This window comes from Melospiza georgiana, chromosome 4, assembly GCF_028018845.1.
Source record: "Melospiza georgiana isolate bMelGeo1 chromosome 4, bMelGeo1.pri, whole genome shotgun sequence".
NCBI classification, from domain to species: Eukaryota; Metazoa; Chordata; class Aves; order Passeriformes; family Passerellidae; genus Melospiza; species Melospiza georgiana.
Genome location: NC_080433.1, coordinates 12,799,287 through 12,823,832, shown reverse-complemented (window position 1 = coordinate 12,823,832; position 24,546 = coordinate 12,799,287). Strand labels below are relative to the sequence as shown.

The following is a 24,546-nucleotide window of genomic DNA, read 5'->3' as shown; positions in this document are numbered from 1 at the left end:
GTCATTTTTGGAAATCTATAAATGTTGGAGTCAGAAATTAAACACCCTCTTTTTTGCCTTAGAGAGCTGTGTGTCATTTTATTTCATGTGACAGGAGAGGACCCTGGGGAGGCACATCTGGGTCTGTGCCCTGATGAAACGTGGCTACACAGAACAGTGATGCAGCTTCAGACCTACAAAGCAAAGTCAGCACAAGCCTTGCCATTGATTCCAAAGGCTCCAGATGAAGTTATAAACATATTATCACTTCTTGTTTATTTTCTAGGCCTGGTGTTAACACAGTAGGCAGCTACCAAACTGCTCTCAGCTGATAAGGATGTCCCCAGATGTCAAAATCACATGAAGCCGAGGTCAGTCCCTTTAGGGTAGCATTTAAAGTATTTTACTACAACACATCACCAAATAATATATAATACATAGGCACAGGGAGTCTGGTAGGGATCCCAGACATGTCCCTCTGGCAACAGACTGCTCTGACAGGCAGTTTGATTCAGAAGGAAACGCAGAGTTTAAGGAAGGATGGTTTGAGATCCCCTCCTGCTTGCTGGGGATTATGATGGAGTCCCAGCTGAGCTCCTGCAGCTGTTCCCTACCCACCCTCTGGCCTGAGATCTGATGGGAGACATAAACATTTGCTTATGCAGCCTGTCAGCACCTTTTCCTGAGGCAGTGATGGCATTACAGTTCTGTCCTGTTCAAACACTAACTAATATCTTCAGCATGCAGTGAAACTGCAAACTTCTCACCACAGTCACTCTGCCTGCCATATTTGATGAATACCTTCTTAAGCATCCTGCCCCCTAAAATCTATATGCATATATACACACTTATATTTTATTTTTTAATTTCTTTAGCTTTCTTGGCTGCTCTCCTATACCTTATAAAAATGCCTGGGCTTGGCAGATGATGTATTGAAACAGAAAAACCTTGCTGAAATTGCTCTCCCTTTAGGGTAGCATTTAAAGCATTTTGCTAACAGCACATCACATTATTGCAGGCACTGCTCTAAATGAGAACCACGGAAATGCACAGCACTGAAATCACTCAGTGCTGGCAATCTTTAACCAACCCCATGAGCAGCTCCTGCAGTGACCACCAAGCCCTAGAGAGCAAAGACTGCTTTAGTTTTGGTTTAGCAATCCTATTATAGCATTCTACACTTTCTGCACCACTCCACTGGTTTACTCTGCTCTAGAGGTGGGATTGCAAATGGTATTTTCTCTGCTGTGCTGTGCCACAGCATGGCAAACATTCACACCCTACATTAATGAAGCATTCAAAGCATTAGTAACCTTCTCATTGGTGTTGGGATGCAGCCTGTTAACAGGCAGGGAAAAAGGTGCAATGAGCAAACACTGCAGGCCATGTGGCCGTGCCTTTTCACACAGCTCTCTTGCTGCAGTTTTAAAATCCAGCTGATAAAATGGCTTGAGAAGTGAATGCCACACATGCTGACAGCTATATTGAAGAAAGAAATGGAGGGAATGTAGAAAGAGACAATACTCTGACCATAGTTATTTCTACAGTTTGTTGTGCCAATGTTCTAGATGGTCTTGAAATCATCACCACTGCAAGAACTATTTCCCTTCTCTCCCATTAAATTAATGAGGATGATACAGGATGATACAGCGGATGTGTAAGGATGCATTAATTCTGAATAAGTAGAATGAAAAAAAAAAAACCAAACAAAAGAGGAGAAACCCTTGAAATATTCTTCGGGACAAAACCATATGAGAGGTTTGCTGCTCTTGGCAGATTCACTCCTTGAGAGCTTTGCATTTTTGTTTTGTGATAAGTGCTAAAATGGAAAACCTGAGTGTTTTTCTTCACCAAACTCAAGGACAAACGCAGGTGGGAACCCTGCAAGATGCTTTCTGTATCTGGTTCTCTCCTGTCTCAAACCTTTCACATCTCCAAACAAGGCCAGCAGTGCCTTGGGCTCAAACAAAAAGACCAAAAAATAAAAATCTTGAGGTCTAGGCCTGGTCCATGCACTTCCCTGGATCCTTTCTGGCCTTCCTGGAGATTGCAGTGACATTTGCCTTTTTCAATGGGAACTTTTGATCACCACAGTCTTTTAAAGATACCTGAGAGTGCCTTCCAATGACATTGGTCAATTCCCTCAGCACTTCTCCCTCAGCACCCACGGACTTGGTCATTCCCAGTTCAAATGTTCCCAAACCTGAACCTCCTCCACTGTGGGTAAGGATTTCCTGCTCCATATCTTCCTCTTGCTCTGAGAGCCCCAGGATTTCTGAAGGCCAGTCTCACCAGTAAAGAATGAGGCAAAGAAGGCATTGAACAATTCAGCTTTTTCCATGTTTTTGTCACCAGTTCTCCTGCCCTATTCCTGCCACCATAGGTAGCCTCACAGGCATTATTTTTCCTCCACTCCTCTCCAGTTCATGACAGTGCCTAAAGGAACAATCTAGCTGTCAAACGGCAGGCATTTCCCAGACCACCAGATATCTGTCTGCTGACTTCAGAAAGTTAATTTATACTTGAGATTCCTTCATTTCTCAAAAGCCAAATAGATTTTTTCTTTTTTTTTTTTGTTTTGTTTTTTTTTTGTTTTGTTTTGTTTTGTATGTATGTGAAAGCTTTTTATATTTCTCTCCATTATTTGTCACAATAACAATGTGGCTCCTGCTATGCTCTATAGTTTCTGATATAATGTGTTTTATTAATAAGTGGCTGCTCTTTGTAAAATGAAATATTTCTTGCTAATCATCACTTCAGGCATCAAATCTTATTCAGAAAAATAGCTCTGAAGATATCATTAATCCTTAAGATGCCACACCTGACAAACGTAACTACAGTGAAAGGATTCAGAAAACTCATTAATCAAAATACAAGTACCAAAATAGATTTTCTCATGCTTTGAAGTATATTGCCCTCATAACATTGTGAATTGAATTGAACTTCATTCAAGTTTGATGGTGAACACTTCACAAAATAAAAGTTTTGGAGAATCAAGTCAGAGCTGGATGTTAACAAGGTTTCCATGCTGATGGAGAACTGCTTCACAGAAATGTGGCTGGCTGTACAAATCTTTGCTGAACTATCTGGGGACAAGATTTTCAAAAACATACTTCTCAGACATGAACATCCCAGATCTTTATTTAGGAAAAAGCCTGTTTTTCAACTATTGAGCAACCAAGTGCTTATAAAACACTTCAGAAGCCAGTTTGGCCACATAAAATTCACTTTTATGAGCTATATGACACTCGGGGTAATTTCACTGTTGGTTTAAGCTGCTCAAAAATAGTGGTCCTGTTATATCCTCCACCCCTTTCCTTGGATGAACACCTGGAAGAAGCAAAACCACAGCCTGGCACACAAGCACTCTCTGACCACAGGGTGGAGTGTGGGCTCAGGGGTGGGCAGGAGAAGGGGATTTCCCTCTGGAGCAGCCACAGAGCTTCCCAACACTGAGCACAACATTCTCCTGCTGGCAATAGAAGGGCAGCAGTGATTTCTGCATTATTCAACAGATCAAAAATTTAGGATTCGGTTTGTTATGAATTCAACAACTCCATCAAGATTAATTTCATTAACCCTTGGGCTTCTCTAGAAATCTTTGATTGCTAAAATGCATCAAATAAAGAGGCCATAAAGAGGTGTCATCACATTAACACGTTTTTGGGCCAGAAACAAATGGTGAATATTTTCAAAGCTATTATCTGCCATTTTGGATCATATGGAGCCTTGGTATTATGAAAGAATTTTTTTTTAAAATCTTTGATTTTACTGAGGTTTGGCTAGTTTACAAATGCTGTGATCTTTATTAAGGACACTAAATAACTTCAGAGGGATGTGCTCTTATCTTGGTTTGGCAAACTTGAAGTGCTTTTAGATGTCTGGTTTGCCTTCCAGCCAAACCTGGCAATGGGTTTCATTGTTGACAGTGCTGTGAAATCACTCATGCCTAAAATGCAATAACTGTACTTGAAGTAGCCTCATTAAGAAATAGTTTCCATCATATATTTTTAATCTTTCCTCTTCCACCTTTAGGAATGTGAGATGCTCTATGTATTTAGAAGACCCTTACACATTTACTAAAACAGGTGGAAAAATTTCAGCAATGAATGTCCAAAAAGTTCAAAATCACATATATCAGCCTCTTGCTACTTTATTCCCAATATCTTATTTCATGTGAGAGTGGCTATGTTCACCCTGCCTGTCTCACAACCACATTATTCCAATTCAGCCACACTTGGGTCTGCTTGGGCAATTAATTATTGCAACCCTTGTGATAAAAGCATTTCTTGGCAAAGACCACAGTTGTGGCACACAGCATGATGTGGCTCTGTGGTTTGATTTACCATGGAAGAAAAAGAACTTAATCCTGAGGCTGTGACACAGAAGCCCCTATGGAGTGCTCAGTCATCACCTTGAGGCAGCAGCTCTGCTTTTCCTGCTTGCAGAATTCTGACAAGGAAGTTTCCTTTAATGTGTGTCAATTTCTGACCAGTTCTCAAAGGCTAAAATAAGGGTTCACTTCACCACATTTTTCCCCTTTAAGAGCAAAAAGTAAGGTAGGGTTGTTTTTAAGTGAGCCAGGCATCTGTGTGTCATACTGAGAAAGATTTAGGATACACCTTGGGTCTTGTCTTCCTTTTCCATTTTTATGGGGAGTGTAGGTGCTGCTGCATGAGTAAGATGGTTGCTATCAACACACAAATTTGGATATAGCAGCAGAAGCACCTGAATCACAGAATTATTAAGACAGGAAAAGATTTTCAAGACCATTAAGTCCAACCTTTGACCAACAACTAAAGCAGAACACTGGGTATCACATCCAGTCATTAATCAATTGCACATATATTTCACATTTGGATATCATCATAAAAGCAGGTCTTTGACTACTGTGAACTGGGGCAGAGCACCTCAGAAAGCTGGATTCACACAGACATCTCTCGGAGGAGCTGCTATAGTATGTTTCTTGGTGTACTGGATTTCAAATCTGGCTTTATTTGCTCATTTTTTGCAGTATCTCAGCCCACCGTTTAACATGAACACCAGAAAATGCAGGCTATGCAACCTGAACCAAGGACTTTGGTGCTCTTTGCTGTCCCTAATTTAGTCCATTTCTTTCCCAAGTTGTCAGGTTTTATACTTGCCACCACAGTTCACAAAACTTCATCAGAGCTGCAGTGTAATTTATCTGCCTGCTGAGCTTTCTGGAAACTGTAACCAAAGGTGGTCTGTACCAATGGGAACACCTTTTACCACCTGAGAGGTGAGATGGGCAGAGATCAAGGAGGAGAGTTGAACTAACCTGACTCTTGCAATGTGCTGGAGTGAAATTTGGCATCAGGAAGGTTGTTCCCCTTGAGGTCAAGACTCATTCTCACCAGAAAAGCACTTTCAGCATTTCTCAGATATGAAATGAAAATTTGCCTCCTGCTCAAGGTGCTTCTTTGCCCCCAGAAGAGCTCTCCATCCTCATTTTTTATTTTTTCTGGAGGGGAGGGAGGGTGTTGAGCTATTTGACTACTGAGCAGTGCAGTCAGCAGCCTCCTGAAAGGGCAGGTTTGGGCAGCAAATCCAGGATCCCGTTTAACAAATGGCTTCTGGGCACCCTCATCTCCAATGCTCTGCTGCTGATTGCAACAGGGCAACCTGGCACAGGGAAAAACTCACAAAATATCCTTTTTGAGGAGGCCCTCTTGTGAGAGAGGAAGCCCAGGGATGAAACCAGAACAAAGACACTGAAAGGGGCTGTGTCTTTTTTAATGTGCAGCTGCAAAACCCTGTTGAAAAACCTACTGAGTTATGTCCTGCTCCATGACATAGGCATAGCAAGAACCAGTCAGCCTCTGTCCCAAAAACAGAGTTTGCAGCAACAGAGAAGGAGAGAGGAGCAGAGGGAAATGTGAAGGGATTTGCCTGGCAGTGGAGAGTGGGGCCAGGAACAAAGTTCTGAACCAGATCTTTTGCAGACCAATGACTGAATTTAATGTGAGACCATACAAACATTTGCATGGAGGACTGTAAAAAGACTGCCACACTGTGAATGGGCAAACTACTTATGAGATTCAGAACTACTTATGAGATACAGAACTACTTATGAGATACAGAACTACTTATGAGACACAGAACTACTACCCCTGTGCTAAGGACAGGCTTCACAAAAGTCAAACAAACCTCAAGTCTCCTTCTCCTGCCCCAGATAAATGGGATCTCGCAAACGCATTTGCTCATGGTACCTGGTTTTGTTTAACTTCTTGATCATTTTTGACAAATCTCTCCTCAGACTCTCGAGCACACTAAACAATCATGATACCACAGTGGAAACTAGACCAGTGGTAAATCCAGCAGAGTGCTATCAGTAGTTGAGACACTTTAATGGTTCAAAGGCAGCATCACAAACTGTCACCCACGTAAAAGAGGCAGGAAATTCAGGACAGAGACAGCAGTGGAACCCTTGAAAATAGCAATGGAGAGCATCTACACACATATCGGTGTGTACAAATGCATTCAAGCACCAGCACAACCCCCCATTGAAACTCCATAGTGCCTTTTTACAGCTATATTGGCTCTGGATGTTTTCCAGAAAAAAAGCACCATTCTGCTTTATAGGCAAAGATATAGGCTTAGGTTATTAACCAAATGCAATATGGAAGATTTCAGCCTATCAAAACCACTTTTAGATGTATTGTGAAATTTTAAAACCTTCCTGAAGTTTACCAGACAACAAGGTGGGATTACTGTTTTAAAAAATGAATGTATAGCTGAAGGGGAAAGTGTTTTATAGCAACTGATAATACCTCAGGCACTGATAGGACATTTTTGCACAGGTTGAAAATGCATTCTTCATTTTCCACTGACAGCTGGTTAAAGGAGGAATGCAGTGAAAAGTCTATAAAAGCTTTAAAGAAACACCGAACCTGGATAGGTCTGCACTTCTGTTTTCCTCCCGCCCATGCTAGTAAGTGATGTTAGGTTTTTAACAGTATCATTTAGATTCATTGCCACCTTGGCCTGTAAGCACACCAGGAAACAAGGAGTCCTCAACACCTTCTGAACCAGGAAAGACTGGGGATAGGGGATTTGCATCTCTTTTTAAATATAACATGGTAAAAATATTGGAAGCAGCTTTTTTATAATTCTTTTTAATCAGATTGCATGAAGTCTACACACTGCCTCTCCAGGAATCTGGCTTTCATTATTCCTCTTCTACTAGAAGATACTTTCTGTAGGCCAGCAGAGATACTTTGGAGTTTGTTCTTAGTTCTTTTGGCTCCTCCATGTCTGATAGTGCTGATCATTGATTCCTGTTGGATTTGTTTTCTTTCCTCGATTTTGCAATCCTGTCCTTGCCTCTTCTTTCTCCTGCCTTTGGGCCTACTTCTTCTACATATCTTTTGGGAGACTGTGTTCTTTCTTTTTGTGACATTCCCTGGGGCAGTCCTTTCCTCTGCTTCTGTTTTCTTCTGTTGTGTACCTCGAAACTGCTCCCTCACACTCATCCCCTCCAATGACTTCAGCTGCAATCTCTCCATCAGCAAAGCACAAACCAGCCTGATCAGCCATTCTCCATCCCATCCCACGTAATTCAGCTTCCCTAACATCCCCCTGAAGTCTCAGTATCAGCTTAGAGGGATAATAGATGAAACTTGTAACCTGAATCTTTTCAGCCCAAAATTCTCGGGGCTGAACCCCCCACTTTTCTCCTGCACCTTTGTCTCTTACAGCTCCTGCCACACTTTAAACCTTTCCCAAAAGAACTGCACCTTTTCATTTTTGAGAGCATCTAGTTCTTTTGCATTCACACAAGCACAGGTCACAGGCAGGTCCTTCTTAAGGCATCACCTCTGTCCTTGTCAGTGCCAGCCTGGCTAAAACTGAGTTACCAATGAGGGTCTTCCTGCAAGTGCATCTTCACTGCTCTGTCCTTTCTCCCCTTCTTTTCCCAGTGCTCCTTTCTCTGAACCCCTTCATCAGCTTCCTCTGGTCTGATACTGAGTCAAGGTTTATTACACTGAGGTCTTTCAGTAATTCTGGTTACTATTTTCCTGCTTTTTTCCATGTACTCTTATGGATTTCATCAGGCTCTGAACTAGTCTCTGTCTTTTCTTTAACAAAAACAAACCAAACCACCCAATCAACAAAAAATCACTGTAGAAATTGTCAATCTTTTCTCTTGTAGAGAAAATTAGTATTGTAAAAAAAAAAAAAAATAAGATATTTGGTGATCTAATTCCCATCAGCAGACAATATAGCTTTGATATTCTGGCCATTTCTCCTGAAATAGTACAACAGAATGAAGCATGCTTCTTCTTTCTTTTACCAATGCATTTATGATTTATTATCAAAATAAATTTATTATTTCCTATATAGGCAGCAAAAAGACATTAAAAAAGTATGTATAAAAATATTTAAAAATATGCTGCATGGATCCCAGTGGCATATGTGGTCATCCAGCATGATGGTCCAGGTGTGCTCTCCCAGAAGTGCAAAAATTGAGTTTTGCAACAAGTTGGAACATTGAAATTGCAGAAAGATTCCTGAAAACCCTTCTGTTACTGCCCTGTTTGGGCATTTGCTCTGCAGGAGTTGCTGTGTTCCACACACAGTTCTGATGTCCTGTAACTTAGTGGGATAACCACTAAATCTTTCTGATACTGTCTGTGCCCTTTGGGGTTTCCCTTCCTTACACAAACCCTTCCCTTTCTTTAAAACAGGGACTTTGTGAATTCTCATGGACTAGGATCCCATCTGATTTGTCTTGGAAACTTCCCAGAACTTTTTAAGGATACACCTAGCATTCTGATTATTAATAATAATAAAAATTATATTATGATGAGAGCAGCAGAACTGCTGCTGGCAGAATTATTTGCAATCCTAATATCGCACAGACAATGTGCTGTCCTGAACCTCTGCCCCTCCAGGTAATTTCAGCTAGGGGGGTTGTTTTGATTTTCCTTTTCCAATTCTGCTGTAGGCAGTTTTCTTTGCAGCTTCCATCCATTAATCTCAAAGTACTTTTACACAGAGGAATTAATTAAGAGTCTTACACACAAGAATTAATTAAGACAGTAGTAGGCATGTTTTATCATCTCCATGTTGCACAGGGGGAACTGAGGTGAAGAAAATGTTGCCCAATTCTTTCACAGAGCTGGGAATACACTTGGCCATGCATCATATCTTCTCAACTCAGTGTTTAAAAATATCCTTTCTCTCTTTGCAATGTGAGGCAAATAATCTGGTTTACCAAGTGAAATACTACTGACACAGAGTCCTGCTCTTCAAAATGGAAACCCTTCCCCCAGGCAAATACCTTGGCCAGTCAAATTTCCAAACACATCCTTCTTTCTTAGTTCAGACAGAAAGGAGCACACGGCACGAAAAGCAAACTACTGTAACTCCTGCAAGATCTGATAACATTTATACTCTGCTAAAGAAATGCCCCAATAACTGAAATCTGTAATCTTATCCTGTTTTAACAGACTCTCCCTTTTTCTCAGCATTCACATCTATACTTCTGTTTGATCAAGAAAGAAATAGAAACCTAATGACTTGGGATTTTTATCTGCAGTTCATAAAACCTTTGCAGAGCTGACCTTGTGCTATCCTGCTTCTGAAATGCACCAGTGCCACCTTCAGACCATGTGAAATAGGGCTTTTGAAAGCTGCAGGGATTTTTCTTTTCCCCAGGACAAATCCTGCTGAAGCACATGTATGAACCTGAGCAGGATCTGCATGTTCACATACCGAAGCACAAGTGTTCACTGGGAACAGGAGTCCTTTATTTTCATAAATAAACATTAATAAAGAGCAAACAAATGCTGATTTTTAATACCTGGCATGAGAATTTCAGTGTATTCCCCTGCCACTGCCTGGGCAGCTCCCATTGGGCAGAACAACACATCAGCTGGGATCTGCTCCTGCCCTCCTCCTTAACATCATCTGCCAACTGCTCCTGGTTACATTAGGTCCCTCATCATTTTAAAACTAAGCCATTTGCATTTTCAGTTATAGCTAGTTCTGAAAAAAAGCTAAAATACTTCTCAAATTAAAGAATAGGTCTGTGGTATTTTGCATAAAAATTATCTTTGATATTAGTTCAAATTACACATATTGGACTGAAGAATGTGAAATCAACACTGGCTTGAAAATCAAGGTAGGAATTAATTACTTGAATTAATTTCTTTGACCCTGTCCTACAGTATAGCTGAAAGAAGAAAGTAGGCAGAAAACACTACTCACCCACTGTCATGCCATCCATGTAACGCTTGATGATATCAAATGAATCTCTTAAATTTCCTTCTGTAATGTCAAATATGATATCTGCCTGGTTGGCCGGATATGTAGGTGTGATGGCACGAAGAAAAATGATCTCTGCAAGTAAAGAGGATGCAACAGAATGCACTGACAAGTATTTGAAAACATCACTGAAGAATCCAACAGAATTTGATCCAAAATGACTTGGTGGAAGACATTAACCTCGCTCACCACTCCCAGTTTGTCCTTTAAAATGGAAAGGCAGAAGATCTAAGGGAAGCGAGGATTTGGATAGATTTGTTTTCTCCTCCTATTTCCACCATCCAAGGGCCCTGAAGCCAAAACACTGTTACTTTTAAAACCAAAAAAGATTGCTCTGAAGAAGCCAATCAGATTTCCAGCATGTGCCCAAAGAGGACAACCCCAGGGATCCACAGGCTGGGCCGAGGAAGGGACCAAACAGATAAACCTCTCTAAACCTCTCCACTCTGATTCCCCATGGCAGTCACACAAAGTATTGCCACTACAAATTAAAGAGTCCTTTGGAGTACTGGAGGAGATGTTTAGGTTTAAAAATAAAAGTGAGACTATTTTCAAGTCCCTGGTGAGGGATGGAGGTATTATTAATGTCATTATTATCCTCACTCTGCAGATGATGAAACCAGACTTGGAGCTGTAAGAATTCACCTGAGGCCATGCATTGAATTACAGTTTACATCTTCTGGGCTTCAGCAGTAATCTCACATCACTAGGTCTCATCTCTCCTTATTAAAACACCAGGATGGACTAATGAGGTTTGGGAAGCATCCTGGGCCAAGTCCTCAGCTCTGCTGCCAGTACACCTGGTGGAGCTGAGGGGTAGGCGCGGGAGCAGGAGTGGCCATGGGGCATTCCTCCCTTCCCTGTGAAGCAGGGCCAGCCAAGGCCTGGAACAGGCCTGGCAGAACCCACAGGAGCTCTGCATCAGTGGTTAAACTCTTCCTGCCTGGGCAAGGACTGCGATGGCTTTTTCTCCACTCCTGCCTGGTGCAGAAGTGAAGAGTCCGCTTTGGCTTTCACTTAGGACAACTTTCTGAAACAGTTGAAAAGTTTCAGCTTTTCTGAAAAGGTTCAGCTTTCAGAAACAGCAAGGCTGAGACTTTGGGTGCATCAGAAATGGGGATTTATGGCCTTTAGAAACCCCTCCAAAATAACCTTTCTGACCTCCATACCCTTCTCTCTGTGTCTGTGCCTCTCAGTAAGGTGCTGAGAGCAGCAGGGCTGCAGGCAGTCATCCCACTGATGGATGCGTTGCCAGAAAATCCAAACAAATGGCAAGGAGCAAAAACTGGCTCTTGATCTGTAAGCTTTTCATTTTTATGTGAGCTAAGAAAGTGAGTGAAAAGTGAGTATGAAACTGCAGGACTTAAAAACTTGCGAGTACTGCAGAGGACAGCCACTCAGTTGGGTGCTTTTTTAAATTCTTGTCTTAAAAGCTTTATGCCCAGTCCTTTGAATTTCCCTTCCTTTAGTCTATAACAACACTTTGTTCATAGGTCAAAAATCAGCCAATCTTCATATACTCAGTATAATTTATTTTGTGATTAATGTCTGCATGTAAGGTTTTTATTCTTGGAACAAGTCACCTGTCAGTAGCACACAACAGGACATAGACAGAGGAGAGAAATATATTTAGTACCTGGTTCCTACAGCAAAACCTTCAAACAAGGGGAGAAAAAATGTCATGAGGCATATACTATTGTGTGAGTAAATGTGGTACATGGGAATTCAGAGTCAATATTTCCTTAGAGTGGGAAGCAGTATGAGTTAGAGCTCAGAATGACTTTCTTCCCTCCATAAAATTAAAACTCCTGGGTATTGAAGGTTTTAATTAAATGAATGGTAAACTATAATTTGGAGCTGTGCAAACATTTATTGCACCGGCAGCGAGTCTGGCTTTAGGCAAGGGTTCCTGGTGGAGGTTTTATATGCTGCAGTCTGTTAAATGGAACAAGGAACAAACCACTTACCTTCAGGTCTTGTAAACTCTCTGAACGTGGGCAGTGAAATGACAGTGTGGGAGATGGTGTGGACAGGATCCAGCAGGCAGCTGACATCATTTGGTCGGCAAGACTTGATGCAGCGGATGGTATCTGTCTTTTCCAGTCTGACACTGAGAGAAACCAAAAAGAGATTCATTCATTCATCTATAGACTCAATATTAAATACTTTGTGTTTTGCAATGCAGGCAGCCAGAAACTGTACTTGATAGATGTGTTGATTCTTCACCACAAAACCTTAGACAATTGCAGTTCATCAGAGCTTGGGGACCCCTGAAGAACTGGGTTTGGCTCAGAGTTGCAGTCAAACCCCCCTCAAACCCAGCTCTTCAAGCCAGGCATGTGAAAACAAAGAGAACTGTGGTGCCCAAGGTGCCATGTGATGTCCTTTTCCAAGGACAAACAGTGAGACCCACACCCTCTCAGCTGGCCTGCTCTCAGCAATTTCACTTTTACTTGCACTTTTTTACTCAGTCATAAAAAGCAGATAGAATTGTTTCTGTTTTAGAAACCTGGCATAACTGTGTATAGGGCCAACTTTCACAATTTTCAGTGTAGCAAGGGCCAGAAGAACCTCTTTTAAGTCTTTTTTTCACACCCTCCCTTTCCATCTGGAAGAACTGAGAAAACAGAGAGGAATGGAAACTAGGGGGAGGAAAAGTTAACCACATTATTTGAAATCTCAAAGGTTTAATTCTGAGCTTGGGGAAATGGTAAGGATCATTTCATATTCCATCTCAACCAGCTGCTCATTCGGCCTTGAAAGTCTATTTAAAGTTAAATGACTTCTCACCCTTGTCCACTAGAGTGAATTTAAAGTCACTTACAGTTCAAGAACCTCACACAATGCCCACTCTGTTCGTGAGAGATGAAAGGGCTGTGCTGGGACTTCAAATGTGACTAAGCCCCACAAGTGATCTCAACTTTGACCTGCCCATTTCTACATATTTCTAAGTGGAAAATAAAAATGCTGCAGTGTCAGAGGAGGGGGGAATTAAAAGATTAAAAGTAAGAAAAAATTACTGAGTTAAAGGGGAACAAAAAAAGGAAGATTTATTTTGTTAGATAATTCTAAAAACAAATCATTCTTGCTCTTTTCAAAATGTCTTATCCCAGTCCACATTTACAAACTATCTTTTTTCAGATGCTCAAAGGGACTTTATGGCTCTGTTTATAATCAATATATCAGTAACTTCTTATTACATGTTCCCAACTCTGCTCCTCAAAAAAAAACTAAGCCAAGCATGATGATACTGTATGAAGTTAAATAAGGGGAAAACACAAATCAACACCAAGCAACTCATGCTTCAACAGATGTGAACTGGCACAGTCCATGGGGAGGCAACAGAGCTGAGTTAATAAACTCCAGCTGAGCCTGGTGTACAGGTATTATACAGGAATACAGCTATTCACACCCTGTGCTTGATGTTTTGAGGCTGGACAGGAGATACAGGCCAGAAGAGGTGCCCTGTGCCCTTTTACTTCCCACCATTATCTGTGTACAAAGTCTTGTCATGTCCTAGACACCTCACCTTAACTTATTTTGGGACACTATTGCAGATTAAGTACTGTTAGAATTCATAGAACATACTAAATTACCACAGCTGTATTTAGATAATAGAATTTGTATGCAAAAAGCATTGTGGTGGGAGTGTCTCAGGCTTTCAGTAGTGGTCTCCTTTTGCTTCTTCCTGGGTGCTAAAGGGAGATTTACTCTCAGCTTCAGCTGGAACAAAAGGCAAATTCAAGTATTTCTGAAATACTTTGCCAATAAAGCCAATAAATAAATAAAGTCAATAATTTTGTGTAAGATTAAGTCCTAAATAAGATTTGCATTCATGATTCTCACCTGTGGAATAAGCCTTCTGACATGACTTTGGTACAGATCAGAGGATCTCAATGGTCACAAGTGATTTGTGTTTGCTCTCATCTACACTGAGTTAATGGATCCATCCAGCTCATAACCACATGTGGGACAGATAAATGTCTGTGTCACCTCTATTTCTTTGCACCTTTTCTCTCTCCTCTTACAAATTCCACTAACTTGGGAGGTTTTTTGCATGCTCTGTCTACACTGCTAAACTGGAATTTGTTCCTTCATTATACTCCCTCTCTGATCACTTTTCTTTTGCCATCCGTGCCAATTGCCATGCATATCCAAAGTGCAGTTGATAACACTTTGTTCTCTCATTGCTTCATCTTTTGGACATCCCTGAACTGGAGTAACTTCTTTCACAACTAACATCTATCTCAAATCCTGGTATTTGATATAAATTATATGCTCTGTTCTCATAATACTTTATAATTTTATCCTTACACATCATCTTTGCATTTCACCTTCTGATTAGCTGATGTTTTCCATTTTGCTCATGTTCTCCTGCAGTGGGGACTATGACTGGCAGAAGTTTCTTCCTCAGCGATGAGAATTTTTTTATTTGTACCTTTCCTTCAAGTTTTCTGCCTCTAGCACAAATTACAGCTTTGGAGATTGATTTCCCTCTGGGCATTTTCATTTAAAGGGAAGAAAGTTAAGAAACAGCTCAGCTGCTCTGATTATTTCCTGAATGTAAAATTTTCATTCTTCTAAGGTCCTGGCATGATTCTTTTTCATATTGTCTCTCAGATTCAGTCAGTAAGTTCTTTGGACCAGGAGCTGTGATTAAATTTTCATTTGGAAAATATAAATAGCACCATGTAATTACCTACATGTCCTGAAAGTCCCAGTGACACTGCAGCATTCAAGCATCTGACACAGAGGAACGTGAGCTTTGTGCTCCTGAATTCCTTGCTAAATACAATTATTGTGGCAGCATTTTACAACACTGAGGGTCATGTTCTCGAACTCCCTTTATCTTAATTTTTGCAAAAATTAAGTTTATTTTTGAATATTTATCCTACTTCATAATGGCCTCATAAGGAACTGGTAACCAGAGAACATTTACATAAAAGCACCTCCTTCTGTGGCAGTAATTAACCCCACGAGCTCAAGTGACATGGGCTGTGCTCTCAGTACTTAAACCTGGGACTCTCTCCCCACTGGCAGCTTCTGGCACCTTTATAAGGATGTGCCAACAGCCCTATTAAACACTGGCATTCCCTATGGGACCTGAACTCCTGTCAGCCAGCTGTGACGAACTTTGCCTTGGGGAACATGTAATGCTCTGGCAGAGTGCTGCAATCCTGCCCTGATCCAGGCATCCAGGAGTCACTCCTTGTGCCCAGGTGATTGAGGCTCATGATCTTGGTTTAGAAGGTTCCCAGTTTCCACCCTTGTACCCTGTCTGTGCTGTCAGGACTTATATAGTGAGATATTTTCTCTACAGGTGCATTCCCTTGGATTATTCCCTGTTTTTCTGTGGAATGACTGTTCTGCCTGTCTAATGAGCAGCAGAGACACCTGAGCCCAGGGTAGTGTAGAACATTAATTTTTGGCTCACTCTAGGAGTGAGCTTTTAATATTTATCAGCACAAGGACTCAGTGTAATAAATAAATCCTCTTCCAGCTCAGAAAACAAAAGAATTCCAAAGATATTCCAGTTGAATTGTTCTTGACTGCTTAGAAGTAAACAAAGAAAGTCAAAGCAAAGGAAGAAAGATCTGGATGTTGGAATTCTGACTGACTTTGCAGAGTGCTTATGGTTTGGTGTGATGGTAGTTGTGGATAAAGTCTTTACTGGTCAAAATTTATCAGCTTTCATATGAAAGCTGGAGAGACAAAAGTGTTATGAGACAAATCAAATATCTTTTTCAACTGTTCCTGTAGATGGGAATGTTTCAGGATATAGCTTGTGAAACAGAAAGGAGCTCTCTGCTATTAATTGAATGCTGTCATGAAGCTGATTACTGTTCTGCTGTCACTAGCTTTTCATTCAGCAAAAATTCCACAGAAAGAAAGATGAAATATCTCTCAAATAAATGTTCTTTAGAGGAGATTAGCTTTTGTGCCATCCTCAGAAGCCTGGTGTACCTGGGTTCTAAGGATGGCACAAAAGCTGTACCTGGTGGAAATCCCTATCAGCATTAGCTCATGGAATACAAAGAGAAACAATAAATAGGACAGCTTGAGAATCTGGCTGCACACTTTCATACTGACCCATGTGCTGGGGCACCTCAGGGCTCCTAAGGGTCCAAGTTATGCCCTTGTAACAGATTATCAGAAAATCCACACTATTTACCACACTATTTTCATCACATAAGTGATGAAATTTTCTAGACATGTCTCAGATGAGACAGTTCAAAATATGTACCTATTTTCTTTGGAAAATTTAGACCTAAACCTATGTAACTGTGTAGGATCAGCTGACTCCCCTACTGTGTGAAGTAAATTAATGGCTTTCAGTCCTCAGTATGCTCAGGTAATGAACTCTTAGGCATCAAATTCTGCTTTGTATTATGAGGCAGAGTACACAGAAGAATCTCCACAAATTAGGATGTTCAGTTATGGGGGAAAGTGGAAAACTGTAATGATGATGGCGAATAAAATGCAAGTGCAGCATGCAACAGATGAACTAAAACTTTATTAAAATCAGGGGGGGAAAAAAAGCTACTCTTAGAAGAGAAAGAGTAGCCAGTGATGACTGCGAGTTAGGGATCAAAGCTGTGCAGAGACAAAGATAAAAAGTTTGGCAATAAATGTGTTGACAGTTCCGTGGCGGGAAAGTCGCATTTGGATTGTCAGAAGAAGGTCTCTGGGCTCTGTGATTTGACGCTGCATGACCACAAGGCCACTGTGGTTGTTCACTTTTTTTGTGGTGAAAAACCCCTCCTGGTTCCCGCTGGTGATGGACAGCTGAATTTTATCCCCAGGGACAGCATTGGAAGGGCCCATGCGGAAAATGTCGGTGGGTACTTGGATGTTGGTGGGGAAAGAGAGGTGATAGTAGGTTATTCTCAGGGGCAGGCTCTGGCACTCCTTATTCTCATTACAAGGCAAGCGCTCACAGCGACTGCAAGAAAAGTGAGAAGACAAGACAAGAGGAAGATTAGCGCACATTTAGCGAGGGGGAGGAAGAGCAGGGGCACTGGGGGTGGGAAAAGATGGGCTGACTTGCATCCTGCATCCACTCTCCAGCCTGGCACCTCACTCACATTGCAAAGGGACAGGAGTTCAATGAGGATGAGCTTGCCTGCAGCTGGGGCTTTGGGAGAAGCGTTGCCATTGTCACAAGTGTTGCCCTTGCTCTGCAGGCACAGGTGGATCAAGTCTGGCACCCCAGCAGGGGTGAGAGTTTATTTTCATTTATGTCAGCCAAGCCCCCCTGGGAGAACACTGCCACTGTTTTCCCCCTTCAAGTTTTATTCTTTTGCTGGTTGGACATATGTTCAGTAAAGGAAGAGATTCTAAATGGCAAGGGAGCTGTCTGTGCCCTGCTTGGGATGTCTGGCTGTATTTTAAGACTGAGTGAAGTATTCTGAAAACCATGTATGTCCAAGGAGTTTGTCTCTGAAGATCAACCTTTTCCTGCTGATATGGCGCAAGTATTGCTCTGTGCTATCAGAACCAACCAGTCAGTCTAACACCCATCTAAGCAAGCCCTGAAAACAAGACCCAATGGCCTGATGTCTCCAGTATGTGTTCTACACGTTCAGTCTCCTCCTGCACAGCCCTGAGTCATGGCTGTGATTTCCCATGACTTTCTGGTGAGAGAGGAGCTTGCCCTCTGCTCTTTCATTCCCTCAGCACCGTGTCACAGTGAAAAATCCAGAGCACCAGCAGGAGATCACCCACACACGCTGGCAGGGAACAACAAACCTTTACATTAGCAGGCACAATCTTCATGCATTCTGTTCCAGAGAGAAGTGAACTCTGTCCAGAAAAATATGGCATACAGCTATGGGCATCCAAGTCACTGCTGCTTAAGAGTGTTATATGAACACATTAATGAAGACCTGACATCATGGTACCTGGTGGGTTTCAGAAGTGTGCAAAGGATTGCTTACTGGGTGAGATTGCGTGCATTTCAGATTAAAGATATGCCCAAATCACCACACAGGTATCCAAACACCCTTTCAGGCAGGTGTGTGGAAGTAAAGGTAGACAACAATGATCTCAGCTGGATGATGAGTTTGCAAAATTTCAACATGATCAGGTTGAGCATTTAGCTCCAAACTTGCCTCATGCAAAACTATGAATAAATCAAATTATATTTAATTAATTTAAAGAGTCTCTCCACTCCAAGCAGTATTTGCTCCTCTGGTTGAAATTTTGTAACCTAAACAATTTCTTTCTTTACCAAGAAATGCTCCAGCATAAAAGCACGGTTTGTTTCTTACCACCTCAGAGAAACCTGAGTGTCCATTTCATTACTTTATTCTGACACGAGTTTGAGCTCCTATCAGCAGCATCTGCTACCAGCAGAGCTGTGGTTCATGAGCAAGCCCCAATTTGTTGCCCATGCACAGTGATCTGAATTCCAGGAACTCCTCATTATATGCAAAATCAGCACTTTCAAGAAGACTAATTAAAAGTACCCTCAGCTCTTCAATTAATGTGTTGCATGTTTTATTTTAATACTACTTGCAAACAAAAGTGTTTCTTTGAAGCAATTCTTTGAAGATTTGAATGCACTCTTAGTTTTATTCATGAGTTTAAAGATCATGCACAAGTCCTCACAGGATGGCCAGCTAATTAGGTGTGGATACTCTTGAAGTATTTTCAGGTATGGAGAGCTCTGCATTCTTTTCTGAAACGTCATTAATAACTCCACTAAGGAGAATAACTTGGAGTTGTTAAAATCATGAGGCTACTTGGTTTTGCTGAAATCATGGAGCAAGTTGAGACAGTTCATTCCCTAGCTGGAAATGTTTTCTTCAAGTACAAGTTCTTAGAAGCATGTACATGCTTATGAGCACTTACACTCTCATAAAGATGGTCTCCCTTATTATTTTATAAAAGTAAAATACATTTTTAAATTATGGCCAGAATTTTTTAAGAGAACAAAAACCAAAGCTTCCAGCTTTCAAAGAAAAAGGATGTTCTGTGGATTCAGAAAGTTATTTGTGAAGATAGATGTGCCTGCAGCTAGGACTAAAATTATTCAAAATTCATCATCTTTTATCTCATGCTTTGGTGGTATGCCCTGCACACTGCACTGTAGGTTCAGTTAATGTGCAGTAATTGCTCCCTCAAATAACCACAAAGGAGAGATGGCAAATATTATTGCTTTCAAGAGCCAAAGTTCATTGTGGGGTCACACACCACAAAGGCGAGGAGCAAAGAGCATTTCAACCCTGGACAGCAGGAAATCACATGGCAGTATTACTATATATTATATTGGCAGTATTATTATATATTATATTATTACAATTCTATTGTTACATAATATGATATTACTTATTATATTAAATATTATATATTTTCAGTCCTTGAAAAACTCTGAAATCAGGTGCATGGCCTATAAAAGTAAGTGTATACTGCTGCTAAATGCTTATTCCTGAATTTGAACCCAGTTTGTTTAGCTCACTTTCTACTCTGTTCTAGTATGTTTATTTATGTGGCTGAAATATTCGAAGAATTATTTCAAAGAATATTTCAAATAAATATTTCAAAGAATACTCCCAGTTTGAATTTCATGTACCAAACACTGATAAATGAAAACTGCCAAAACTGGAGGGACTCCATTTACAGATAATAAATACAACATTTTGTAACAGAAAAACAAGGAGAAAAATATTTTGTGCCTTCTCTCACATTAATTTCTGAGTCAGATTTTCACTTCATTGTGCTCAAAGGAGCTGAATGGTATGCAACAATTCCTCACATGCTGAAGGAAAACAAACTTTCTATTAGCAAGATTTATGGCTTTATGGCTTGCTTCCTACATGGATACCAACTCAACATGCTGAACAACTAACCAGGTTTTATTACTGAACTATACCCTCACTATGCATTCTATGCTGCAGATTTCCAGAGCTGCAACAGCCTTCCAGGCCTCCTAGAATATATTCCACTGCAAAGTGAAAAAAATTATAAATATTCCTCTTGCTCATGCTATTGTTGGTGTGCACCTCTTTTCAGCAGGTTGCACCACATCATGAGGTCCAAGTGAGCCATTGCCACATCGTGGACATTGATGCCAATGATCAGCTGCACAGGGAAGGTGGCTTTTGTTTTAAACAGAGGAGAACTCAAGGGAATGAAACCAACTGATGGCTGGTCTTCACAGACAATCCTTAACCAGAGGAGAACCTGGAGCCCCACTTCAGGGAGGGAAACAGGATAGAGCAGAGTGGTAATGAGGATGGACAAGTGTTCCGCATGTTGCTCTGGAGATAGAAAGTCTCTAGGACATTTCAAGGTGTAAGGAGACAGAACTATATTCTCTTTTTCCTCAGCACTGAGCCTTTACATCCTATTCTTGTCCCCTTCATCTGTCCTTCCTTATCTTGTTTCTTCTTCCTATCTCCTTTCCTAGCCTATGGCCCTTGCTCCTCACCCAAATATTTGGCATCAGGAGTGTCTACTCAGCCAGTGCCAATCCTCCTCCTGCTCCATTCTCTCCTGGCTGACACAGCTTTCTCAGTTTCCACCTCACAGCCCTAGACCCAAAGCACAGATCCTTTCCCTCAGGACCTTTGTGTGGCCATCCCAAATTATTACTTCCTTTGATGGTCCCCATCCAAATCTGGAATAGGACAGAAAATTCCTTCAAGACCATCGAGTCCAGCCAGAGCCTTGTCACCCAGACCAGAGCACTGAGTGCCACATCCAGGTATTCCTTGGAAACCTTCAGGAATGGGGACTCCACGACCTCCCTGGGCAGCCCCTTCCAATGCCTGACCACCATTTCAGGGAAGAAATTCTTCCCCATGTCCTCTTGTCCTGTCATCAGTTCCCTGGAATCAGCTACCCTTGGGCCATAAGGACCTGTGGTTGCCTCCTTTGTAGTTTTGCCCCATTTTCCCTGCTACCCCTTAGGCATCTCCCAGACTCATTCTCCTCACCCTGACAGACCTTCAGATCCCTCCCCCCCCCTACATTCAACCTCCTTATCTCCAAGTTTTCAGTTTTTTCTCATTTTTTTCTTCCCAAGCTGGCTCCTCTCTCACCCATGCTAGAAACATCTCACTTATCTGTGAATTTGGGGCTGTCCAGGCAGGCACACCTGGCCCAGCACAGACTGGGCTCCTCTCCTGTGGCTTTATGGGGCAGCAGGCTCAGACAGCCTGTGCAGCTGGATCTGCATGTCTCAGACTGCTTTGAAGAGCAATAGGAAGCTCAGGACCACTAAATCAGAAGAGAACTCTTTGCTGATGGAGAAAAAGACCTCTGTATTGATAGGAAGAATTAAATTGCAGTGAGGGAGATAGCCAAACACAAAGACAGATAGATTGCTATGAAATCCTTATCCTTCAAGGACTTGAAGCAAAAGAACTCTCAGAAAGATTCCAGGTATATCTGAGCCTATTTTGGCATAGAGGAGTGGATTAAGTTTACTCATCAAGGTCTTGATTTCCTAAAAAAGGCTGAATGCAATTTTACAGGCTTTACAAAGTTTGTAATTTTAAAGGTTTCAGAGGATTTTGGTGCAAAAGCAATTTCATAGCAAATTTCAGATTTCTGCTCCATAACATGACAGCAAACTGTTAAAATAAATTTAAAAAATAAATCACCAAAATGTCTTTAAAACACACAAGCCAGTGTGTTCCTCTCTACACTTGTTCTTGGAAATGGGTGAGCTGCTCTGGCTGAAATTTGCCAAAACTCGAGCCTGGGTCAGACACCTGGCATGTAAAATTTCAGCCATTGGTTATATTTTGGCAAAATTTTAAGGAGTTAAAACATGTCCTAATAATGATAAGCACCAGGCAACCTTAATAATATGCACAGACATGTCTAGAAAATAGAAATAGTTCTCCATTTGGCTCAATGCAGCACACATCTGACATGCTGCCATAAACGCTTCTTTATCTTTTCTACTATTTTTCTTGGCTTAAATATTACAAATGTTAGACTTCAATGCCATATAAAGAGAAGTTAATTGTTATGCAATTTGAAAACAAAAACTGTTTGGCAAGGCAGTGCAGCAAGTTAAGTTCTATTATGAGGAGCAGCAGATCTTAATCTATCCTGGGAAAAATCCCAAGCCTATAGACAGATCGATGAAAAACAAAAAGCAGAATTTAAGTAAAAGAGATAAAGCCTTCAATAAAATTGTTACCATTTAGATCAAGCCAGGGATTTTGCTGTATTTGGGGAAGATAACACAGAGTGTTATCTTTCCTGCTTCACCTGATGGCAATTGCCACTGCAACAGCCACCATGCAAAAACCTCTGCTTTACAGGTACTGGGTAAAGAAACTTCTGGATCACTGAGTGCTGCTGCCTGTGCATAAGATTTTAAGGAAAAATAAGAATAAGGAAACATGGATTTACAGGATTCAGGCCTATTAAATTATAGCTTTTCCAAAGAAAATAATGGGGAACAGTGTAAAAAATTTCCTGAGGTGCCAGCTGGATGGGAATGGAAAAATAAGTTGTGTTTCTTATGATGTGCCAAGTTGGTGAAACTGGAATTTGTTTTGAATAAAAAGGAGAGGAAAAATGCTATCTATACTAGGTGTGATAAGAAGCCAACTACTTTGATTTTAGAGCCTGGGTGAAAAAGCAATTTAATGTTGTTATCATGCAGAACATAAAAAAGATATGCTGGCTATCAGCCCTGCTGGGGTACAAATGCAAAACTGACTCAGTTAAGGAGATATAAATAGTTTGGATACAAAAAGGGTGCTAAAGAGCTGTCTTATGAACTGCTCCCAGTGAGCACCAGGTAATCCCACCCATAAATCCTGATTCCTGCACACTGGTGTAACATTGATATCCTCTGAGTGTGAGAGCACCTGAGGAACCCACTGCTCTTCACCAGTGACAACAATGAACTCACATTCTCTTTGCTTTATGCAAACATCTTTCCAGCAATGCATTTAGTAACTATCTGTAGCTGTTGAGAGGGGAAAACCTAATAAATCCAACAAGATGATGACTTAAGGAATTAAAATAATTGGAATTTCACTGAGCAGCTGCAGGATTTGTGTCTGACTCAGCCTGATTATAGCCTGAGCAAATCAGAAGGATCTCGCCCTATGAGTAGGTCTGAGTTAGACAGAGAAAGCCATTACAGAGCAACAACCTAGACACAGAAAAACATTCAGACACCCTACTGCTTTCCCAGAAGATGCCATGTAGCCCAAATAGCCAATGAAGTCAAACACAGAGAGAAAATGAAATGGAATGTGTGTATGATGTGTATTTTATAAGCTGAACTCTGCAATGGCGGAATATCTGTAAGAGCAGAAATCTGCTAATTCTGCCTAGTGGCCCATTGCACAATGCACTTTTCCCACTTTTTTTAAAATTAGGATACCAATGAACCCACAGACTTACAAATAAAAAGAACATCTGCATCACGAGGCGCTGCTTGGTCACTGATACGACAAATTTAATTTAAAATTTAATTCCTATTACCCTTCCCAGAACACAAGCATATTTTATAAATAGCTGGGTTTACACCATGAACTTCCTCTCCAGCATTCTGATCAAACACATCTGCTGTGCCACTTGTATGACATTTCAAAGACTAAGGCTTGAATGCAAACTAACTGATCCCCACAAAATCCCTGAGATGGAGATCAGTGCTGGCTTCATTCCGCAGAGGAGGCACAGAGCACTCAGGTCTGTCTGACAGATGGTGCCCATACCAACACTGACTGGGAAAAACAACAATGGGCTGATAACAAATGGGATTTGTCACTTTTCCTCCCTGGCTGGTAGAGCTCACACTTACCTGAGTGCAGGGCACACAAAGGGACCATGAAGCAGCCTTTGGAAGGGTGGCCAGAAAGCCACAGGGCAGGAGGAAAAGCATCACTTTGACCAGCCATAAACTCTAGCTGCACAACTGAGAGTTTGCAACAACTTCTCCTCTCAGCTGGCTCTATTTGATGGGTATAAAAGAGCTGCCAGCTGCCTCTCCTCCCAGAGCTGTCTCCTATTTTCTACACCAGAATGCACAGACTAGGTTAGATGCACTGAGCTAGGTTAGAGACAAAATTATGAGCTGCAGCTAATATACCACCCTTGCTAGGATTCCCAGGTTTTTAATACAGAAAATTGGATGCAAATTGAAAGAGGGGAGATTTATGTATGGTATTAGGAAAAATTTTTTATTGTAAGAATTTTAGGTTTTTTTATTGTAAGAATTGTTTTACTGGAACAGGTTGGCCATTGAGGTGGATGCCCCAACCCAGGCCAGTTTGGGTATGGCCTTGAGCAAACTGG

At 41.2% G+C, this 24,546-nt stretch overlaps 1 protein-coding gene across 2 annotated transcripts in view; it reads right to left on the bottom strand.

The window, feature by feature from the left end:
• FBLN1 (fibulin 1) overlaps nucleotides 1–24,546 on the bottom strand; it is a 63,516-nt gene that overhangs the window by 2,026 nt on the left and 36,944 nt on the right. For both annotated transcript variants that reach the window (XM_058023427.1, XM_058023428.1), the window contains exons 15-16: nucleotides 12,240–12,382; nucleotides 10,216–10,347 (exon numbers count right to left, since the gene is read on the bottom strand). In XM_058023427.1, coding sequence (XP_057879410.1) covers nucleotides 10,216–10,347; nucleotides 12,240–12,382 — 275 coding nt within the window. The remainder of the gene's footprint in view (nucleotides 1–10,215; nucleotides 10,348–12,239; nucleotides 12,383–24,546) is intronic.